This window comes from Sarcophilus harrisii, chromosome 3, assembly GCF_902635505.1.
Source record: "Sarcophilus harrisii chromosome 3, mSarHar1.11, whole genome shotgun sequence".
In the NCBI taxonomy this organism is placed as follows: domain Eukaryota; kingdom Metazoa; phylum Chordata; class Mammalia; order Dasyuromorphia; family Dasyuridae; genus Sarcophilus; species Sarcophilus harrisii.
The window spans coordinates 53,371,757-53,394,424 of NC_045428.1; the positions used below are offsets into that span (position 1 = coordinate 53,371,757).

A 22,668-nucleotide genomic window follows, 5' to 3' on the forward strand; every position below is an offset into this window, starting at 1 on the left:
GAGTATTAAAAATACAGCATAATCTTGGTAAAATAATACATTATTAGTAAAGCAGAATTCAGTCCCACCTATTTCATTATTCTCCAGGTGTGGCTGATTTCAACAGATAATTCCTAATTGTTCCAATAACATTACTAGAAAGATTTTCTATCATATTACTTATGTAGATGGTGTTTATGTACTCAAGAAATTGTTGATCACTAAGATCCAGAATGGATTCACCACAAACAGGTCAAACTAGAATGACCTCATTTCCATCTTTCTTCCTTCTTTCCTTCTTTTTTCCTTCCTTTTTTCTTTTTTCCTTTCTTTCTTTCTCCTTTCTTTCTTCCCTTCTTTTTTGATGACACCATTAGACTGGTTGATGAAGGGATTTTACAATCATAGCATGCCTAGCATTTGTCAAAAATCTTTCATGGTACCCTCATGGACAAGAGGCAAAGATGTGGACAAGATAAATATATAAGAGGGTAAGTTCAAGATTTGTCAAATAATTGGATTCAGCTGTCAAGTCAATTGAATTCAATTGATGGATCTTAGCTATTCTGGCCATGGTTTTATATTGAAATCATTTGAGATCCAGATTCTATCACCAAAAATATTAACTATCCCCTTTCAGTTTGTTTCATCTGGAAATCATCATGTTGGCTACACAAAACACAAAATGATGATTAAAAAATATTGATTAGAATAAATTTAAAAATAGCTGGAGTATTCCTACTGAACACTTCTCTTTAAGCTAACATTAATACATGAAAAACTATTCTTTGTGTCTGATCACTGAAGCAGTAATGAAGCCATATGGCTATATTATGTAACTTACACTTTATCTTGCCCACTGTGATATCTTGAAAGACTTTTCAAATTCCTTTCTGAAGAGAAATTCAAGTGAGCTCTATCTATGATATCCCCTTGATCTATCAGTGAATGAATCCTATTAAATAAATAAATGAGCTTAGACTGGCATAACTTGCTTTTGGTGGACACATGCTGGATACCACTTTCATTTCTAAATATTAACAAACTATCCATGTAAAAATAAGTTCTGAAATTTTTGCAGAAATCATAAATCAAGTTCAGTAACCAATAGTTTAAAAAATCTGCTCTCTTCTATTTAAAAAAAAAACAGACCATTTGACTATTTCTAGCTATATGTCATTTATTCACTGTGCAAATTTTCAAAAATCACCAATAGCAAACAGTCCAGCAAATCATAAGAATTTGTGTTGAGTACACTGAGGTACAATTAAAATGAGCCCAATGACTTGAATTTATTGAAAAATGATTTATCATATACTCTTATTGTCTCCTCACTTATCTGAGAGAGTGACAGACGGGTAGAGACAGAGGAGAGAGAGAAAGAAAGGGGAGAGGAGGGTGGGAGAGAGAATGAGGAAAGGAGGAAGAGAGGCAGGAAAAGAGGGAGAGAGAAAGGAGAGAGGAAGGGAAACCAACATGCTCTACTTGATGTCATGGATTCTTTCTTGTCCTTTGTCTGAGTTTTTAAAATAAACTTTCTCAACTCTAGAGTATGTGTCAGAATATGCCCAGATTTTTTATCCTCAACATGAAAATTTCCTCCTAAGATGCCCATTATTTCTACCTCACAAATTCCTCATTATTTGTCATAATACTAGTTCTCTATCTCTTCTGTGAGCAGAAAAAAAATTCAATCCTTTTTACATATGACACTTTTTCAAATATTTGAAGACAGTACCTGACTTTAAGTCTTTACTAGTCAAAACAGTGACTAGTTTTCGATGTGAAATGTGAGATTTGAGTCTTATTGAATTTAATATGAAAATTTGAATATATGGCCGGCAATTAATTTGAAAAGATAATATTTTAGCTAAATGGGAGCCATATCTAATATAAAATATTTCAATAAATATTTGGTGCTTTTCAACAAATAAAGATCAATCTGAGCTGCACTGGCAAAATGCCAGCAACTTAATGCTGAGCCACTTTCTAGATATTGAATAATTAGAAATCATTAAAAATAAATAGGTTACATCATTATATTTTAAACATAATTACTACATTACTGTTTTGCATACATACTTATATAGTAAGTGCTAAAGAATACATTAACTTAATTTAGAGGAGTTTATCAAACTCTTCACAGAATTTTTGTCCATCTTTTGCAACAGATGGTAATGAAAAAACTACAATTACCTTAATACATGCTTATCAGGAATACAGAATGCAAACTATCTCAGAAACAAACCAGATGGAACAATGTTTCTTATTGTTATCAGATATATGATAAGGCCAATTTTGCCAATTTTTTATTTGACTTTCCAAACAATCCAGAGAATAGTATCCTGCTATATAGAGATACCTTATTTTTGTGTTCTATTTTCATTTTTAGAGAGAAAGTCAGGATATGGTTCTGTTCTTTCTGCAATACATTAATTCATTTTTCACCAGACAAGATCCCATTAATTAGGGTATTAACAACTAAATTTGTTTCCCTCTCCTACAAATATATCAATATTAACAAATTTCCTTGAAAGATCTAAAAACAGAGAACTTTGTTAAACAACACTGGTTATTAAAATCAACCACAACTAAATGGCACAGTGGATATATTAGTCATGACTGAAAAACCACAACATTTTCCCCAAATCAAGTTTTGGTATTGTCATAATATGCAGTTAGCTAAGCACTTGTGAAAATAAGAGTGAGATAAGAAAGAATGCATTTTTTTCTCTAGTATTTATAATGTAGCAGAAAGAGTATTGGAAATGGAATCAGGGAATATGATATAAATCATGTCTCTAATAAACTGTCTATATGACCCTGGGCAAATTGTTAAATCTCCCAATACATCAGGCAACTTGGAAAATATAGTAAGTGAGGGAGCAAGTTTTGATATGTATTAATAAAGAAAGTTTCTTAATCAGGAGTTTCCTATTGATTGAATGATAATGATGATGATGACGAAGATGATGATAGCTAGCACTTATACAATATTTTAATGTTTATGAAGAGCTTTCTAATTATTCTCTCATTTAATCCTGACAATCACCCTAGAAAATGGGTGATATTTTTTGCCCCATTTTACAAATGAGGAAATTGATGCAGGAAGAGGTTATGCATCTTGCCCAGCTGTGTGGCTATTAAGTGTATAAAGGTGTATTTAGTCTTCCAACACAGTTCCTTTAAACATATACAAATGTGTACTTTGTACAAACTATTCCATAAGGTTGTTGGGAGAAAAGTGTTTTTCAAATATTTAAGCATTATATAAATATGAGTTATATTACCATTTTTTGTCTCCTATCTCCAAAGAAATCTTTGGAAATAGTGATATCAATGCTTAGGATGCAAAAAAAAAAAAATGCATTTGAAGCTTTCAGCTTTCTTTTGTATGTTTCTGTAGCCATGCTTTGTTTTCAATTTTAGGATACTAATTACAAAGTAGTAAAATTGGGAGAAGAGTAAGGAAGAGGAAGAAAATGAAGAGAACTAATTCACTGAGAAGCAATTCTGCTCAAGAACATAGGACAACCTTGTGACATGACAAAGTTAATGCATGTATATATTTACATAAATTCTCAATTGATATTCCCAATTGGTATCATTATAAGCACATCTAATATATTTTTAAAGGTGATTGACCAATTGACTGCATAGAATCTAGATTTGGTTGGAAAAAATAAGCTCTTTCTTTTAAGCCTTCAAGGATCAACAGCTTGATATCCATCAAAACAAATAATCCTGCCTTTATGCTTATATAACCAGATATCTACATTACTAGAAGCTGCTGAAAAAGGCATTTGCTTGCTTTTCTTCTATAATAAAGCACAATTCTGCACTTCAGTCATTTTGAAAACCCAAAAGCCTAACATTTCTTAAAGCAACTTAGCATTTTGCTTTTTTTTCTTTAAAAAAAAAATCTCCCTAGGGTTAGTTTGATTTCTTGCCAATGCACAATGTTCAAAAGAATACATTTTCATAGTAGATTTTAATAGATTTCAGGAAAAAAAAGATGAATAGTACAGTTTCACTGTGAATAAGGAGTCAATTCTTATTCTTTTATACCAATGCTAATGATATACATATGCCAAACAGGTCAGCATTCATCAAATTTAAATAAGTCATTTTTTCTAGGATGAGCTCTAATCAATCAACAAATATTTATAAAGTATCCACTGCATTCCAAGAATAGTACCTCATTGACTGATTTTTGCATTCTGAGGGTTGGATTTTTTCCCCTTATTCCTGACCACTCTGTACAGACTGGTACCAACTAATTGGTAATGAGACAAAGGGATGGCATCTAAACAGCAAATCCATCCTTTGCAATTCAAAATGTTGGCTTTGTACTCAAGATCACTTCCAAGATTTATATGGATACATTTCCAATGTCTTATCAAAGACAAATTTCTTTATTGAAATAACTGAACTAAAGCAAAACTTTAACCATCTAAGTAGATTATAATTAGAGCAATCTTTAAAAACCAATTTCTTAGATATATGAGATCACAGAGTTAAAGTTAGAGGTAATTTTAGCCCAATAATCATCATTTTACAGATGAGAAAAGGAAAAGAAGGGAAAATAAATGAGGAAGGAAGAGAGAAAGGAGAAAGGCAAGGGAAGAAAAGGAGAAAAGAATAAAAGATAATATTGAAAAGCAAAAAAATAGAAAGAGGAAGCGAGGATTTTCCCATTTCCCCACATATAACAGAACAACTAAATTATACTAACTACTCATTTTAAGGGGATAATTGGGACAAATCTTACTTTTGATTGTTTTTGGTCAGGATAATTTCAGCCAGAAAATATCTACTCCATTTCTTCAAATAAGGATGAAGTAAAGTGGAAAACTGGGAATACCAAGCTGATATTTATCAGGAAGGATTGAGATTAATTTGGATTATCACCAAAAATCCAATGTAATTTGGGTAATTGTGAAAAATATAAAGAGTAAGGTTTCACTTCCCTGTGATAGCATTTCATTAAAATGTGTTAATAACAATATTCTTTTAAACAATAGTTTAATCAGCAGATTGAGAAGCAGACACTCACAGGCTCACAGAGTTGAAAGACACCTCATAGATCATTTAATCTAACCCACTCCTGAAGAAGAATGTTCTCTCCACAGCAAATTGGATAAGTGGTCACCTAGTCTCTGCTTGAAGTTCATTGAAGGGAAATTCACTACTTCCCAATGCAACCCATTCTCTATTTGGATAACTCTAACAATTGCTAAAATATTGCTAACTATTTCCTAAAAATCAGTAAATTTTTCCTTATATAAATACAAAAAACCTACCTCTGTGCAATTTCCATTGCTTCTTGCTCTACCCTGTCAAGTCAGTCAGAGTTAGTATGATTTTCCATCTTTATGACAGCCCAACAAACACTTAGAGGATGCTCTCATATTCCCTCAAAGCCTTTACTTCGCCAAGTAAAGCATCTCTCTCTAGCTCTTTCAGTCCTCAAAGAGCATTATATCAAGTCTTTTCACCTTCACTGCTGCCTTGCTCTGGAATTTTCTAGCTGTTCAATATTTTGTTTTGCTTTGGTTTCTTTTTTCTCTAAAATACATCACTCAAACTGAATATCATACTTTAAATATACTCTCACTAGGGAAATGTATATTATTACCTCCTTAGTCTTAGATATTAGTCCTTTCTTAATGAATTTGATGATGATGATGATGATAACGAAAATGATAATAGCTGACATTCAAATGGTATTTTAAGATTTATAAAGCATGTTATATATGAAATATCTGTGACATCAGTATCATCTATATAATATCTAACACTAGTTAAATTCATTTACTTTTGGCTACATCATGTAACATTAATTCATACTGGGCAGTGTACTAAATCCCTCAGATCGTTTTCATATGAACTGTTATTTATCCATATTTCCTCAATTTTCACCTTAGGAAGTTAATTTTTTAGATTAATGGTAATGCTTATTAAATTGTATCTTATTAAATCCACCCTAATAATAATAGTCTTTACCCCCCTATACTGAGTCCATCTAACACATTAGCACTACTTGTTAATTGCAAATTTCATAAGAATGACATTAAAATCATTTATTCAGAATGTTCAACAGGATATATCCTATCAAAGATCTCTGGGTAACTTTCCTCCCTTCAACTTGATGTCAAAGAATACTTTGAGGGCTTAGTCATTTGTTATGGTTGTCTGTTTCAGTCACATCTAACTCTTTGGGATCTCATTTGAAGTTTTCTTGCCATTTCCTTCTCCAACTCATTTTACAGATAAGGAAACTGAGGCAAACAGGGTTAAGTGATTTGCCCAGAGTCGTGCAGCTAGTAAGTATCTGAGGCCAGACTTGAATTTAACAAGAGGCATCTTCCTGACTCCAGGTCCAGCATGCTATCTACTTCATGACCTAGCTGCCCTAGTTTAAGTTAATCAGCTCTCAATCAATCTTACTGTACTTTTTAAAATTCTAATACATATCTCTTCAACTCTCCAAGACTATTTTTTTCTTATGTTTTGTTTAAAAAATCTAAATAAACTTGTACAGTGGGAAAGAACCTTGGTTTTGGAATTAAAAGATCTAAGTTTAACGTCTAGTTTTGATACTTTCTAGTCATGTGACCCTGAAGAAATAAGTTACTTCATCCTTGGACCTCCAGTTGCTTGTTGTTGTTTTAACTGTAAAATAAAAGGATTGTACTGAATGATCTCTAGTTCCCTTCTAAGTTCTAAACTATCATTATGTTACTGTATATCTACATTGTTCCCATCATACTGGCTTTTTATGGTTACTGTTTCCTTTTCTAGATACTCCTCTACCATCCCTTTAATAATATAGTTTATAATTTTGCCAGGAATCAAAGTCGAGGTCACTACTCCAGAATTTGTAAATTCTACTCTTTATCATTTTTTATCTGTCCTTTTCCCCATATTTTTTCATTTAATTGAGACCTTGATTTTTGCTTTTATTCCTTATCAGTTTCCTTAGACAAATTTTACAACTCCTCCTTTTCTTCACCCAAATTGTTTTTCTTTATGCTTTTAGAACATTCTTGAGTTTCTTATCTTTACTGAGCTAATGTCTCTTAGAGAATATGTCTACCTTTCCTTTCTCTGAACCCTACAAAACCAGTATCATGACTTCCTCTATTCTACCAGAAATTCTAGAGCTCCCTCCTGAGGCCTGAGTTCTGCCCATTCATGATTCATCCTTTGGAGAAGTAGAAGGGGATATTAGAAGAAAATAAAACAAATAAGCCCAACAAGCACAAACAGAAAAAGAATTCCTACTATAACTTCAATCCAATTCAATTCAATAAAAGTTTTTGAGATGTAGAGTCATGAAGACAGTGTTGTTGGGAAAAATACTTTATAAAAAGTGTAAAGCACAATATTTAGCTGAAATATTGTTATGATTAAATAAGTTCTGGAGGAGAATTTTCTTGATATTTGTGTTTGTAAATATAAAATAGCCTTTCTTTACTTAATCAATTTCGCTATTTGTCTTTTCAAACCAAACAGCAAACATTTGCTTTACGCTGGTCAGTAATATTTTATGGGAAGCAAAAATATATTTTTGCCAATTTAAGCCATTTATCCAATGAAAGAAAAACAATTCAAAGAATATGATCTCAAATCATAAATGCCAGACTTAAGATATTATGTAAATATAGGATTGCTTATGGGGCTTATCAGAGTGTGGATCTATTTGCATGGGATTAACTTATTAAAGAGCATATTATTATTGTAGTATATATCCACACAAATCATAATGTCTATTTTTCTTTTGTGATATTAATTCTATTGAATTTCTTTCTTAAATAGGTAATAATAGCAAAAATCTCTGAATCTAAGTTTGGGTAGATGAAGTTTAGAATAGTTTTTCTTTTATTTTTCCTTATGAGTGGAGGAAAGATCCAGACTTAATCTTTCAATGCTATAATGAAATCCCAATAACTTTTTCAGGATCACACAAGTATGACTCAGAGATAAAATTTGAATCCATGTATTCCTGACTCTGAGGATATTTCTCTATCCACAATACATCCTATTCCTCAACAAAAATAAGTTATGTTGAGTACACACACACACACACGAATGTTTTCAACTGCTTGGGCTGGCTGTTTCTGAAGATGACAGAAATGAATACACATATGTGAATACAAAATGCAATTCAACATGTGTGGATGAATAAGGCCTCAACTGAATGCTGACACTTCCATTCTAATTTGATTAAATTTCATTTCTTTTTGATACTTCCCAATGAATCTATGATCCATGTGACCAGTACCATTTTAGCTCTAACCAGTCGCTAAGTACTTAGTAACTGAAAAGATTTTCTCACATGATTATCTTTAATTCCTATATATTCTCTTAAGTCCTTAATGGAATAGTAATAGGGCCGAGACACTGATGTGATTCACTAGCTAGCAAAAGGAAGCAATTATCCAACATTCTCTCTGTCTAGCATTATCTCTGATGACACAATGATCGCCTCCAACAGAGCACTTACATTTCTTTGAATAAAATTAGACCTCTCTATGGAACCTCAAGGTTCCATTATTTTATCAGAACCTCCATCAAAGGGTATCAAAACCCTTCAAGTCCCAATTAAAAGCCTTCGTTAGCTACTCTAGCTAAAAGAATAATATAAAATGTGTTACCTGTTAACAATGAGTTGATAATCTTCTCTGCCCTGGGATAGACTGGTCCTTCTCACATCATAAGCCACAGAGTAGGCTAATTTCCAAAGCCCTTCCATCTTCATAGGACCTTTTAGAGCTTGAAATACAACTAGTAGTGATTACAAGAGATTACAAGAAGGCATTTTCACATGCACAATGAATCACTGATGGGACTTAGCAAAAGGAATATAAAGTAGCTAAGAGGAAAGGGAGAAAACAAAGTCCATGGACTTCAAATGGTCCAAAAACTCACTACTAACAATCAACCACTTTGTGAGTTCAGAATTAAATCAAATTATTTGTGCTTTTATATATCACCTTAAAGCTAAACAAAATTTTCCCCATAAAAACACTGAAAAATTTCTATTGTTATTGTCTCCATTTTACAAATAAGGACTTTGAAGTAAAAAGAGTTAAGGCAATTGCTCTGCTCCACAGGTAGGGCTGACTTAATCTGAGGTCTCCTGACTCTGGACCCATTCTTTTTTTTCCTGGTGCCTTGCTGGATTAGCTCTGCTATCCAAGAGACTTGCATAAGGAGGCCAATTTTTGGTCAGTGCATTAGTCTTAGACAACATTCTAAGGGCAAAGAAAGTGGGAAAATGCCAATTATGCAATCTCAGCCATCATGAAAACATATCAGTCACAGATGGGTAATAGGTTGAAGTCCAAGGCAAGTTTAAGAATTTGGTCCAGTAGTCCTCAATGTCCAAGAAGTCTGGGGGTCCAGAGTTGTTGGAATCCTAGGGTCAACTCAACTTGAAACAAGGTGAAAACTCAAGGGCGATGTCAGAATCCTGGTGTTAACTCAATAGAATTGATACAGTGCTTATTGGTTCACACCTTAGAGCGAATCCTTACAAGGTGATAAGTTGCTAATACTGATGGAAACAATACTTGTGTTCATACCTTTAGAGAGCTCATAAGTATCTAAGTACTCAATGGAGTTCACACGTTTGGGAGAGTTCAGGGTTTAGAAAAAAACAACGAATTCACACCTCCCTTAGGGCCAGAGAGCACTCTGGGAGATAACCCAGAATCCCTCTCCCTCCAGAAGGCGGAGTTAACCTTTGGGAGATCACATATATAGAGGGAGCTCTTGGAGTTTGGAGACTTACTTGAGTTAGTTATTTGAGGAGTTACTTGAAAGAGTTTTTCTTGGGAGCTAGAGAGAGTTTTACTTGGAGTTGGAGAGAGCTCTTGGAACCCACAAGCCCTATCTTCGAGACAAGAGATTCATTGCATCTTCCAACTTGGTGCTGGCAGGAGGCTGAAGAAAGCAGAGGCAGCAGCCAAGGACAAAGCTGCAAGATCTCTGGAAACCAAGCAGAGAGTTAGGCCTCAACTAACCGGCTATTTTGGAAGGAGAAATAAACGTTTGCATTTTTTACCAGCTGGCTGCATTTTGGAGTAATTATTGATTGTAACTGAAACTAAGGCTGCCTCCAGAAAACCTTCACACAGAGTCCTTAGAGTCAAAACTCTCTGGAGCAGTTAATGCTGTGGATATAATGCAGGGCCTGGAACCAGAAGGACCAACTCAAATCCAACCTCAGACACTTCTAGCTGTGTGATCCTGAGAAAGTCACTCAATCACCATTTGTCTCAGTTTCCTCATCTGTAAAATAGAAATAATAGCACCTACTCTCAGATATTGTCATGAAGATCAAATGAGATGAAAACTACAAAGTACTTGATACAGTACTTGGCACAGAATAAGCACTTTGTAAATGTTAGTTATCATCATCATTATTATTTTCATAGCAATACTAAGACATTACTTTTCTATCAAAATACCCTTCCCCTTTCCAACTATATATCTATGTGAGGCTAATTTTTTTATATATTTCAATCAAAACGACATACCATGATAGGTGGAGTGTAGAAGTAGATATGATTTTTTATTTAATTTATATTCTAACATATTTAACATGTATTGGTCATCCTGCTATCTAGGGAAGGGGGTGAGGGGAAGGAGGGGAAAAATTGGAACAAAAGGTTTGGCAATTGTCAATGCTGTAAAATTACCAATATGTATAACTTGTAAATAAAAAGCTATTAAAATTTTTAAAAAAAGAAGTAGATATGAAAATCCAACTGTCTTCTGTTAAGCCAGATATTAAAGAAATTTGCAAAAATGTAAAACAATGCCACTATCCTCACTAAATTTTCATTTCTGAAAATATACTTTATTTTTCATATAAATTTTATTTATGTGGTCATATGATTGTGTTTATTGTTATTGGCTTTATTGTTAAATAAATGTATGAATTTTTTAATTATCAGTTTTGACATAGTAGAAATCAATAGATCAAATTCACATAAATATAAGCTCTTTAAAGTTCTCACTGATTTTTAAGCCTATCCAGGGGATACTGAGATCAAAAAGTGTGAGACTTGCTCCATCTCCCCACAATTTCTACTCTGTTGCAGAAAATGCATCCAGTTTCCTCAAGGCCCAAAAAGAACCTTTCCCCTCCCCATCACAATACTCAAGGGATTAAAATGCATTCTGTTCAAAACATCCAATACCATATTAAAAGGATGAGTAACTTACTATGAGAAATAAGGGTACCCTACCCCTTCTCCACCTCCTATTTCCCACTTTCATTTAGACTACAGAGAGACTGAAAGGGAGACACAAAGGGAGTAAGTGGATAGAGAGTGGGGACATGGGGTGCTAATTAATTTGCCTTAAAGGATATATGAAATAAATACAGAATAATCATTTCTAATGAGATAACCATGGGGTCAGATTAACATAAATGAGCCCAAGACATTCCTCAGTCACAAGCCTGATTCTCAGTAATCACACAGTCGAGTCATCCGCACAGCTTTAAGTCTTCCTATGTCATGAATTCCTGAATCACTGTAACATATGGTCATGAAAACAGGATTACAACCTCAGGGAGCAGTGAGAACAGTACCAGATTTAGTATCAGTAGGTCTAGGTTCAAATTCCCAGTTCTCTTTCTTACTACCACAAGATCTTAGGAAAGTTTCTTTTCCTATTTAGGCTTCATTTACTATAAAAATGAGGAGGGTCATACTAATGATGATGAATTATAATAATGATGAATTCTAAAGTCTATCAAACGCTACTTCTCTGATCCTGTTTTAACCCCTGGTTATGACAACCAGATCTTTTTATGGCAAGGAGCAAGACATTGGGTCTAGGTCCCATGATTCTCTTCTCTGCTGCTTTTGAGAATTTAGATAAGCAGGACCATTCTGAATGTTCAGTTAAAGAAATTCGACCATTTAGGCAGGTTTTGCTCTCTGTCCTTGCTTTTATATCCAACTCTGGTTAACCCCACACCTCCTGGTGGCAAAAGTAATTACTGAAAAGAACTGCATAACAATGCAGTATCGTATATTGTTAGCATGTCTGTTGATAAAAACACACACTGGGAGGGGAAACTGGGTAAAGAACCAGACTTTTCTTTGGAACTTTTCTCCATTCTTGAGGAGGTAAGTTCAAATAGTGATTTCAACCCAAGTTTTCTGATCTCAGGGACCCACAGGGCCATGGCCACCTCAATGTTTCCCTTACTTTCCTCAGATCACCTTTACTTTCTCTCCATTTACTGGGTGACTCTGGAGCTGCTCCATCTCCCCACATAGTTCATTTCTGAATGAACTGTGCAGATGACTCGACTGTGTTCCCTATAGTTCATTTCTGAATTCCCGTACTCCCTCTCCACTGCCAGATCCTTATAATTTCTCTACTCCAAATCTCTATTTTACAATTTTTCACTGCTCTGACATCGTATCATGGGATTAAGTTTCTTCAACCAATCTGAAAATTCTACCTATAAAACCATTTAAATTCATCAAAGGACTTTTCACACTTAATCTGAAGTTTCTCTTTGGCTGACATCTTATCAATTACTTTAAATAGTATGAGGGTGACTACTGACTTACTGAGTTGACATGAGCTTCTGGGCAAGAAATAAGGACCAACAAGCCTTCAATCACCTAGTCTCAAGAATTGACAGACCTTCAGTCAACTTCATCAATCATCCATGCTTGTCTGTTCTTTCTCTCTTTTCTCTTTTCTTTTTCTAATATGCATATATAATCATATAGATATATATAGAGAGAGAGATTGATATTTATATCTATATGTAGTTCTATATAGACTGACTCACATGCATCCCTAATCTGATACACAACTGACCAAATCTCAGTTCTGAGAAGTCAAACCTGTATATTAAACTCACATTAACATATAAAATGCAATAAAAGAAATGTTAGAGGCAAAGGGAGTATAGTCTGCCAGAAATCACTAATAAGACTTCTTTTTTTCCTGACATGTTGTGGGCTTCTAAAATCTCTTTGCAAATTTGAATGGCAGATATGGAATCTCTGGAGCTCAGCAGAAAGGAGTAAGGAGGCTACATGGCCTTTCAGGGTCTCTTTCCTATAGTATTGAAGTTTATTCTCCCATTAGCCTTTTTGATATTGAGAGTCTATGAAAGAGTGTTTTCCTGTGAGCACTGGACTCAAGAGCATGCAACTAGGAAGCTTTTCTTTCTGCCTCTGAATATAAGGCCATTAAACTGGTAATGGCTCTTCTCCATGTAAAACCTTCCCAAAATTATATGTTTGGCCAATGATCCCACATCTTCCCTAATAAAGAAACTCTATTTAGTTCATTCACTTATTAAGAATGCCCAAGAAATTTCTGTAGAAACAGCACCAGCCTCTGAGACTATGGTTTTTTTTCATCTCCAAAATGGGAACAACAATAACTGGACGTCTAACCTCACAAAGATGCAATTGGGATCAAAATAAAATGAGTGTGATTTGAAAACCTCAGTATTCTAGAGAAATGTGTGTCATCAGATTTTTAAAGAGTCTGACAATCTATTTCTATCTACATGCACATCTTCTAAATTTCTTTTCTCTTTCATTGTAGGTTTGCTTTGTGAACTTAGATGTCACCAAAGAAGACTGCAGTAATGAGCACCTACGACAGGTAATAAGCCGGAACTACCACTTCGTTTCATAAACTCTCCTGGCACAGAAGCATTCTACCATTATTTGCAGATTCCAGAAGACTCTTGAGTGAAATGATGACCACATCACAATTCATTTTCCTGACTTTCTTCCTTTCCAAGCACTCTCAAAATTCCTCTTTTCCTATCAGGCTGAGATATGTTCATTTCACTTTGAGCAAGTAGAGCTATAAGGTTTCTCCAGTTCCCAAATCTGTCCTTCTATTTCTTGCAGTCCCTGACAGACTAAATTTGGCACTCCAGAAAAACTGATCTTTCACCTGCCTTTTGATATATTTACTGGGGATAAACTTATTTGTTGATCATGATATACCCCAAAAGTGAGACTTCTTTAAAGGAGAAAGAATATACATACACACACACACACAGAGAGAGAGAGAGAGAGAGAGAGAGAGAGAGAGAGAGAGAAAGCAAGAGAGAGAGAGAGAGAGAGAGAGAGAGAGAGAGAGAGAGAGAACTCTCACTTACTCGCACTAACTTATATTCAGAGCTGGAATTTTTTAATATGATCTATATGTAGATCAAAAAAGTAACCAAGAAATAATCAGTTCTCCAAAGTTGCCACAGAGAAAATATGGTGATATTTTAACTAATCACATCAATGCTCTCTCACTAAGGCTTTGGCAAAACACAATTCGAATTAGCAAACTCATTTCACTTTGTTTTCTTCTATGTGCCGCCTAGTCAAAATATTAGTTAAAATGCCTACTATCATGAGCAAAATGAAGGCAGCAAGAGGACTAGATGATCAGCCCCTAGAGAATTTCCACTGAATGGGGATAGCTTATTGCCTTATAATCTCTTTCTTCTAGCACAATGTTAATCATTTACATGGCAATAATAAAGCCCATTTTCATGTAGCATCGTACAAATTAACAAAGGATAATGCAACACACAAGATTCCAATCCACTAAGAGCTCAGGGACAATCAATGGAAACACATGCAATGGATAGGGAGAAATTTTATGCAGATACTAAAAGAAAAGGATGTTATTTTGAATTATTATTTTATATCTCAACCTCTGGAACCTCAAGTCAACTTGTCATCAAAAACTTTCTCCGACTGTTTTTGACTAGCAGGAACTTTTCTCTCCTGTTTAAGTTGATCTATTTACCACTTGCCTTACGCTATTAGAAATCATTAAATATTAAATATACATCAAATATACACCGTTAATTTGATTTTTCTGATTTCCAGGGTTTATATATTTTTCAATAGAGAAAGGCCCTATATCTGTCCAGGGCATCACGATTCTCCCAGTCAACCAAGTTCACAATTCTGTGAGCATCACTGATTCTTCCCTTTAACTCACCTTACATATTAGTTATCTTGTCCTTTCTAGCTACAATATCTTTTGCCTCCATCTTCTTTTTTCAGAACTACCACCATGTTTTAAGCCTTTATCACTTCTCACTTGTACTCCTGCAGCTGCTTTTCAGTTGGTCTTTCTGCCTCTAGTTTTGCCAATCCATCCATTGCGGAGCAGTTAGTGATTTTCAATAAACTCTTCTGACTCCTAAGTTCAAATCTGAAGTTCTCAATTTCTCATTTGAAGCGTTTCATAATCTTATGCTAATCCATCTTTCCATTCTTATTATGCTCCTTCACCCAAGCTGTAGTTTCATCCCATTGGTCTCATTGCTGTCTTTTTACATATGACATCTTGTCTCTTATTCTCATGCCTTCACATCTATCCATCATTCTCATAATACATTCATTCTCCTTCTCATTTTCAGCTCTTGAAATTCCTCATTTATTTTGGAATTCATCTCAAGGGCTAATTTCTGCATGACTACGTTCCTCATTCCTCTGAAATACTCATGCTTTCACCTTCTCTGATTGGTGTGTGTGTGTGTGTGTGTGTGTGTGTGTGTGTGTGTGTATTCCTATCTTTTATAATGTAAGACCTTTGAAGAGTAGAAGATTCCAGTTTTGTCTTTGGATCCCCAGCAGCTAGCATGACTCTTTGAACATAACAGTCATTTAATAAATAAGGATTTTGTTGATTTCGTAGTTGATTGAAAAAACCCAAAGACTTTGATCTCAATGGCATCATGATGAGAAACAAAACTTGCCATTTCTCCCAACATGAGTATGATATTGATTATTCTCTTAGAGAAAAATATCCATTATCCATTTCTAGATATTAGTTTTATATAAAGAATGAGACACAAATTGCTTTAGAAATCAGATACAAACTAACAGTTAGCCAGCTAAGTACTATAAGAACACTACACATGGAATCAGAAAGACCTGAATTCAAATCAAATCTCAGATACTTTCTACCTATGTGACTCTCAGCAAGTCATTTAATCTCTCATCTCAGTTTTCTCATCTATTAAATGGGGATAATAATAGCACATATCCAACAGACTTATTGTGGGATAAAATGAGATCACATATATATGTTTGCAAGTCTTAAAAATCTTGTATAAATGCTATCTATTTCAAACTATTATCATTATGTAAAAATAAGCTCCATAAGAGACTTACATGAACTGATGCTGAGTGAAATGAGCAGGACTAGGAGATCATTATATACTTCAACAACCATACTATATGATGATCAGTTCTGATGGATATGGCCATCTCCAGCAATGAGATGAACCAAATCAGCAGTAATGAACAGAACCAGCTACACCCAGAAAAAGAACTCTGGGAGATGACTATGAACCACTACATAGAATTCCCAATCCCTCTTTTTTTGTCTGTCTGCATTTTTAATTTCCTTCACAGGCTAATAGTACACTATTTCAAAGTCCAATTCTTTTTGCGCAGCAAAATAACTGCTTGGACATGTATACTCATATTGTATTTAATTTTATACTTTAACATATTTAACATGTATTGGTCAAACTGCCTTCTGGGGGAAGGGATGGGGGGAAGGAGGGGAAAAATTGGAACAAAAGGTTTGGCAATTGTCAATGCTGTAAAATTACCCCTGCTATAATAATAATAAAAAATCAAAAAAACTATATGAAAAAATAAAACTAAAAAAATAAGCTCCATATAACCTGGACATCAAATAATATTTGAACTGGGAAATGGTTTTAAAGGAAATTATTACAGCAATATGTTCTAATTTCTCCAGTTTCACAGTTAGAAGTTTTTCCTTAAGTCTAACTGGAATGCTTAGGCTTCAATTCAATAATATATCTACTTCTTCTAATCTCAATAGATTAAAAAAAATGTTCTTATGCTTGTTAGTAGATAAGTGACTTTTAGAAATAAAGCAGCTTTTGAATATTGGGGTGGGAGGAAGGGAGACAACTTTACTGAAAGTATTTTGGCTGGATAAATCATTTCATGAATTACCTCATTTCAATAACTGAAATAAATCTGAACTAAATTAAGATTCTTTCTCTACAGAAGTTGGTCAACGTGTCACCAGATCTCCCAAAGCTTATCAATTCTATGAATGTCCAACAACCAAAGGAAAATGAAATTGTTCTTCTTAGTGGATTATCTTCAGGAAACCTCCATACTGACTTAGAAGTTTCTAAGGTAAGACTGATAAAATCATCTTGGTGGAGAGAAATGAGGGAGATAGAGTCTTCTTCAGAGACAATGATGCTTTTTGCAGATTAAATTTTAAATCAGATTTTACCTTATCCCAATTCTTCCAACATGAGCTGGAAATGACATTTGTGAGAAGTGCCAAAAATACTGTAGTTAACTTTTGAAGATTTAACAGGCTTAAACACATAAGCAGATCACAAGTGAACTCTCTTCAGGTGTTCAGATCAAAGAAGTTTTATCTGCCTTACAGAATAATGTTCATTTGTATTCACACTGCATATCTCTGCCAGGGTCTGATTGTGCTATCAAACACTATGAATGTCCTTCATTTTTTAGAGGAAGATCTTTAAACAAAACCTAAATGTAACATAATTTACTTGAGTTCGTGCAGAATTTTTGATTACACTCCAGTAATCTCTAGTTTTCTGAAGTTAATTACTCCGAAGAGGATGAAGAGGAGGAAAAGAGGAGGGAGGAAGAAAAGGATGAAGAGCATAAAAAGAAACAGAAAGAAAGAATGAGAATTAGGTCATAATTCTAGGTAATTTGCAATAATAGAAATGTTTTCTGAGTCTTGGTACTCTAAGACATTAAAGAAAAATTAATTAGTTACTAGGAGAAGAAAATGTCAAACTACTCCAGTAGCTTTTGTAAGAAAAGCCCAAATAGGATCACTAAGAGTCAAACACAACTGAAAAACAACTGCAACAACAAAATATTTTATATTTCTTTTTAGCATATATGTTGTTTCTTCCCCTACTTCCAGCAGAATGTTAACTTCTTTAGGGCAACAATTGCCATTTTTTGTCTTCTGTTTTTACAGGTATTGGACAGATAGGTGGTAAAATAAATAGAGTGCCAAGTCTGGAGTCAGAAAGATTCCTCTTCCTAAGTTCAAATCTAGCCTCAGATACTTCCTAGTTGTATTCACCTCAATTTCCTCAGCTATAAAATGGGCTGGAGAAGAAAATGTCAAATTACTCCAGTATCTTTTGCAAGAAAAGCCCAAATGGGATCACTAAAAGTCAAACACAACTGAAAAACAACTGCAACAACAAAAATCTTTGTATCCCTGGACTCTAATAAAATGTGTACCACATTGTAGGTATTTAATGAAGTCTGTTCATTTAATAAAGTTGTTATAAAATATAGTGATTCCAAGTCTGATAGGAACAATTGGAGTATTTATCATCAGATAAAGAGTAATCTCAGGTCAGAATAGAAAGTAGCACTAGTGGAATGTAAAGGAAAGTGATACTGAAATGGCATCTTTGATCTCTCAGTCACTTTATTTGCTCAAGATCTTTGAGCCTCAGGCCCAGAATTGAATTCTCACTTGTACTTTCACTCCCCTTACCACCATCACCATCCCTGCCTCATCCCCACAATGAAGTAATTCAAAAAATAATTATAAACATCTAACTCTCCAGCACATTGTATTAACCAGAGAATGTTATTCAATTTAACAATAAGATTTCTGGTGCTATGCTATTACTTCCAGTGTCAGATGAAATGAACAGACTTCTTTAAAATCTTTAAAATTTTGGAAATTCTCCAAAATTTTAAGATGTCATGCAACCCAGAGTGGTAATGATGGAGCTTAGTATAGAACTGACAAAGCCAAGCTTACATTAATAGGTGTTTCAAAACCCCTCTACTGCCATTTGAACAAACCAAAATTGAAAAAATGTCCCCCCAAAAGACACATAGCACATCTGTACCTCCAGTAAGGTTTTGAATTGTTTTCTTCTATATTTTTAATTTCCCACTCACTTAAGTGGGAAAAAATAAGTAGATTGGTAGGGCCAACCCCAAGCAAAATTATGCACTAGGCAAAAATTGTCTACTTTGATAACTTCCTACTCTTTGTTGTTGTTGTGGTTTGGTTTGGTTTTTGTCTCTTTTTTGGAGCATTATTCCCTCTTCTTTCTAAACTCCATTTCTTCTACCATATTCTCAATTTTTGCATGTTTCAATCCTCTTAAGGCTTAGGGCTCCCTGTAGCTGCACTATATTGAAGTTGAATGTTTAAATTCTACACTTCTTTTACTCCTTTCCATATTAATAAGAATAGCATTTTTGATATCATGAATGGGCACCAAGAAAACATCATGTTAGGGAAAATAATGATACAGTTAAGAAAAAATAAAGAAGCAATACAGTGTGATAGACAATGAGCTAGGGTTGAAACCAGAACGTTTAGAAAATCTCATTTCAAATCCTCATTCATATCAGTCTATTTACAAGCACAGGCAGGTAACAAACTCTTTGTATCTCCATTCCTCATCTGTAAAATGGGAAGCAGGAGGGGGTCAGAGCAGAGAAGAATAGATAATATCTAAAATTTCACCTCTAAATCTAAGAACTTACATTCTTGGGACAATCAGGTCTGATTACAATATAGTTACAAATTTAGTAAAAAGTGATATTGTTTGGGGAATCCCAGACACAATTAGGAGTACTACATTCTATTCTGCCTATCATGTTTTAAGAAAGACATCAATAAACTGCACTATCTATAAAAGTACAACTACAAATGTTAAGGGACTTGAAATAATTCCATATCATTTGAAGGAATAGGGAAAAGTTTTTGCCTAGAGAAGAGACATGAAAAGTATTTTGGAGCATTTGAAGAACTATCCCGTGAAAGACACATTGTTTGTAGTGTTTGTAGTGGGGTGTTTTATTTTTGTTTTTCTGCTTGACATCATGTCACAGAACAAGGAATAATGGGTACATGGTTCAGAGATATAAAAACAGACTTGAGATAAGGAGAGCTTTCTAATAATTATAGCTATCCACAAGTGGAAAAGTAGGATGGACTATCTAGGTGGGTAATGGATGCCTCTTCACATAAACTCTTCGAACAAATCCTGGATTTCCACTTACTGGGAAGAATAATGAAAACGATAATAATAATAATGATAATAGCATTTATGAAACACTTTGCTACAAATCACATTATAGATGCTTTCCTGTTTGATCCTCACAACAATCCTGTGAGATTTACAAATAAGGAAACTGAGACAGAGAGCTTAACTAACTTGTGCAATCAATGTCTGAGGCAGGATTTGAATTTAGGTCTTTTCTGACCTCAAGTGCAACATGCTACATACTGTGCCACTTACCTTCTTCTGTATATGGCAGAGATTGTGCAAGGAAAGATTTGTTCCACGCATAGAATATGTGTCATACCTGCAAAAGTAGCTCTAGTTCCTTAATCCAAAATAGCTATCTTCCTGCACATAGAAAAAATGTGTTCAAATCCCAGCTCTGGTTTTAGCTAACTGTGAGACTAGTGCAAGGTTATGGGATTCTGCTAAGAGGGAGTACCGAGGCCACCTTGACCTTGATGCACAATAAGTTTTCTGCCATATTGCAGAAACGCCCTTGTTGAGTGAGGAGCAGTGATTTGTGATCATGGGAATGAGTGTAAGGTGAGGGTCACAGCCAGTGGCTTGTGAACAGAGATGCCTGAATAAGGCCTCTTGCCTATGAGCGAGCTGCTGAATTGCTGGGTCTGCTCTCCTCCCTTGGTAGATGCCATGCATGCACAAAGCCCATGAGCTGCTTCTCTGAATGGGGTGGTTGGGGATTGTCTACTGTTCACACGTTGATCACACTTGAAAAAATGTATATCAACAAAGCTGCATGGCATAATAAACTGGAGCTCTTTTCACATCCTATGAGTCTCCCACCTCATTCATCTCTCACCTATGAGAGCAAAGGGCTCATATGCCATGAGCTCTTAAAAGCCGGCTGCAACAACTGAGCATGTCACTGTACTTTGTTGAGCTGTTTCCTTGCTGGCAAAAAGAGAGGATTGCACTAGATGACCTCTAAGATTTAACATTGAAAAGGCCCGACTCCACAAATGTTTGTGCCTATCATTAATTAATCACACTTGGGCAAGGAGAGTTTGATTGAAAAATAAAAAGTTAGTAAAAAGTTAAGAACTTTTTAAAGTTAAGTACTTTCCAATAACTCATTCAAAATTCTGGGCACAACACCATGTTTGGCATAGGATCCTGATAAAGAACCATTAATTAGCTGCTAATACACCTTGTTCCATTCTCCTACTCCTAAAAGATTCTCATTATCTTCTACATTTCACATCATGCTTTAACCAAGCCAACATTCCCTTTAAAGCTCATTGTTCACTGTGAAGACCAAGTTAGCACCCTGGATACCTTAGAATCAACCCAAGTCAGGATAAGCAAAAGTCCTTAGTCTTTATTCTTGGTCTTTAAAGGTAAGATTGAATTAGATGGAAGCAGAATCTCCGTGACCTCCTTCTTCCTCATCTACTGCCAAAGTGACTCTGGCTCATCTAGTCCCTCCTACAATCCTCTGTATATACCAATTATCAAGCCTGCACAGGATAGTGGGAAGGGCCATTCCCCAAGCACATGCCCATACAGTATTGTCCAATTGGTAATTAGCCTTAATTTAAGTGCTCAAACCAACCTCAGTGCTTCGACTCAAGAGTTTCAGCCCTCTACATCTCACCTTATATACATTTACGAATATGACTTTTATAGATAGTGCAGTTTATTGATGTCTTTCTTAAAACTCTCCAGAAGAAAGAACACTTCATTTGGAGTTAAAAGAGATGAATATGTTCCTTATTAGAGAGTAGGCTAAATTTGTTTTTATGAACCCTCATTAATTATACAGTGGCACAAATAAGAGACAAATTGGAGAGGAGAGAAAAGGAAGAAAGAAAAAGTGATACTTATTAGTCCCAAACACAAGGAGTTTTCCTCAACAAAGTCTTTGTGCTCCCTACTAAAGATGATGAAGTTGTTACCATTTGTATGGCCTCTTACTAATCTCAGGGTTCAATACCCAGCCATTGTAAGGTTTGTTCTTACCACAGATGGCAACAGAATATAAATGCAGAAATTAGTATTCTCATAAAATCATTAAAACATAAGAATAGAAGTTGGAGGAAGATTATTATGGAATTATTTCACCTTTGACCTCAAGCACATTGCTGTGATTCTGGACCCACATTTTTGTAGCCATTTCACTTTCTTTTTGTTTCTATGTTTCTGCACATGGGTGGTAAAGGGATGGATCTCTGTCTACCAAGTGTTTTGAAGATGAAAAGTGTTCATTATCTGACTATCATTAGATACCACTTGTCCTTGTTTTAAAGGAATATTAATAAAGGTCATCAACCACAATCTTTGCCCATGGAATTGAATACCCACCTATCAAACTCATGACTTCAGCTTCATGAGTACCATTCTACCCAACTGAACTAACCTACTTCAGATAAATAGTGATGGTCTTTCAAAGATGGATGACTTATACAAGGGTACTCTTACAAGAATCTCCTCTTTATAAAATGAAAGGATATTATTGTTGGCAGAAAAACAATGTTTGACTTAAAATAAATCAATAGCTTTCTTTAGTGTCACCAAAGTAGATATATAAAATGTTAAAGTGAAAGAAGGAATTA

General features: G+C 34.7%; 1 protein-coding gene across 4 annotated transcripts in view; it reads left to right on the forward strand.

Moving 5' to 3' along the window:
* Positions 1-22,668, forward strand: part of SPHKAP (SPHK1 interactor, AKAP domain containing) — a 157,705-nt gene that overhangs the window by 109,727 nt on the left and 25,310 nt on the right. For all 4 annotated transcript variants that reach the window (XM_031957890.1, XM_031957891.1, XM_031957887.1 and 1 more), the window contains exons 4-5: positions 13,582-13,641; positions 17,052-17,186. In XM_031957890.1, the coding sequence (XP_031813750.1) occupies positions 13,582-13,641; positions 17,052-17,186 (195 nt within the window). The remainder of the gene's footprint in view (positions 1-13,581; positions 13,642-17,051; positions 17,187-22,668) is intronic.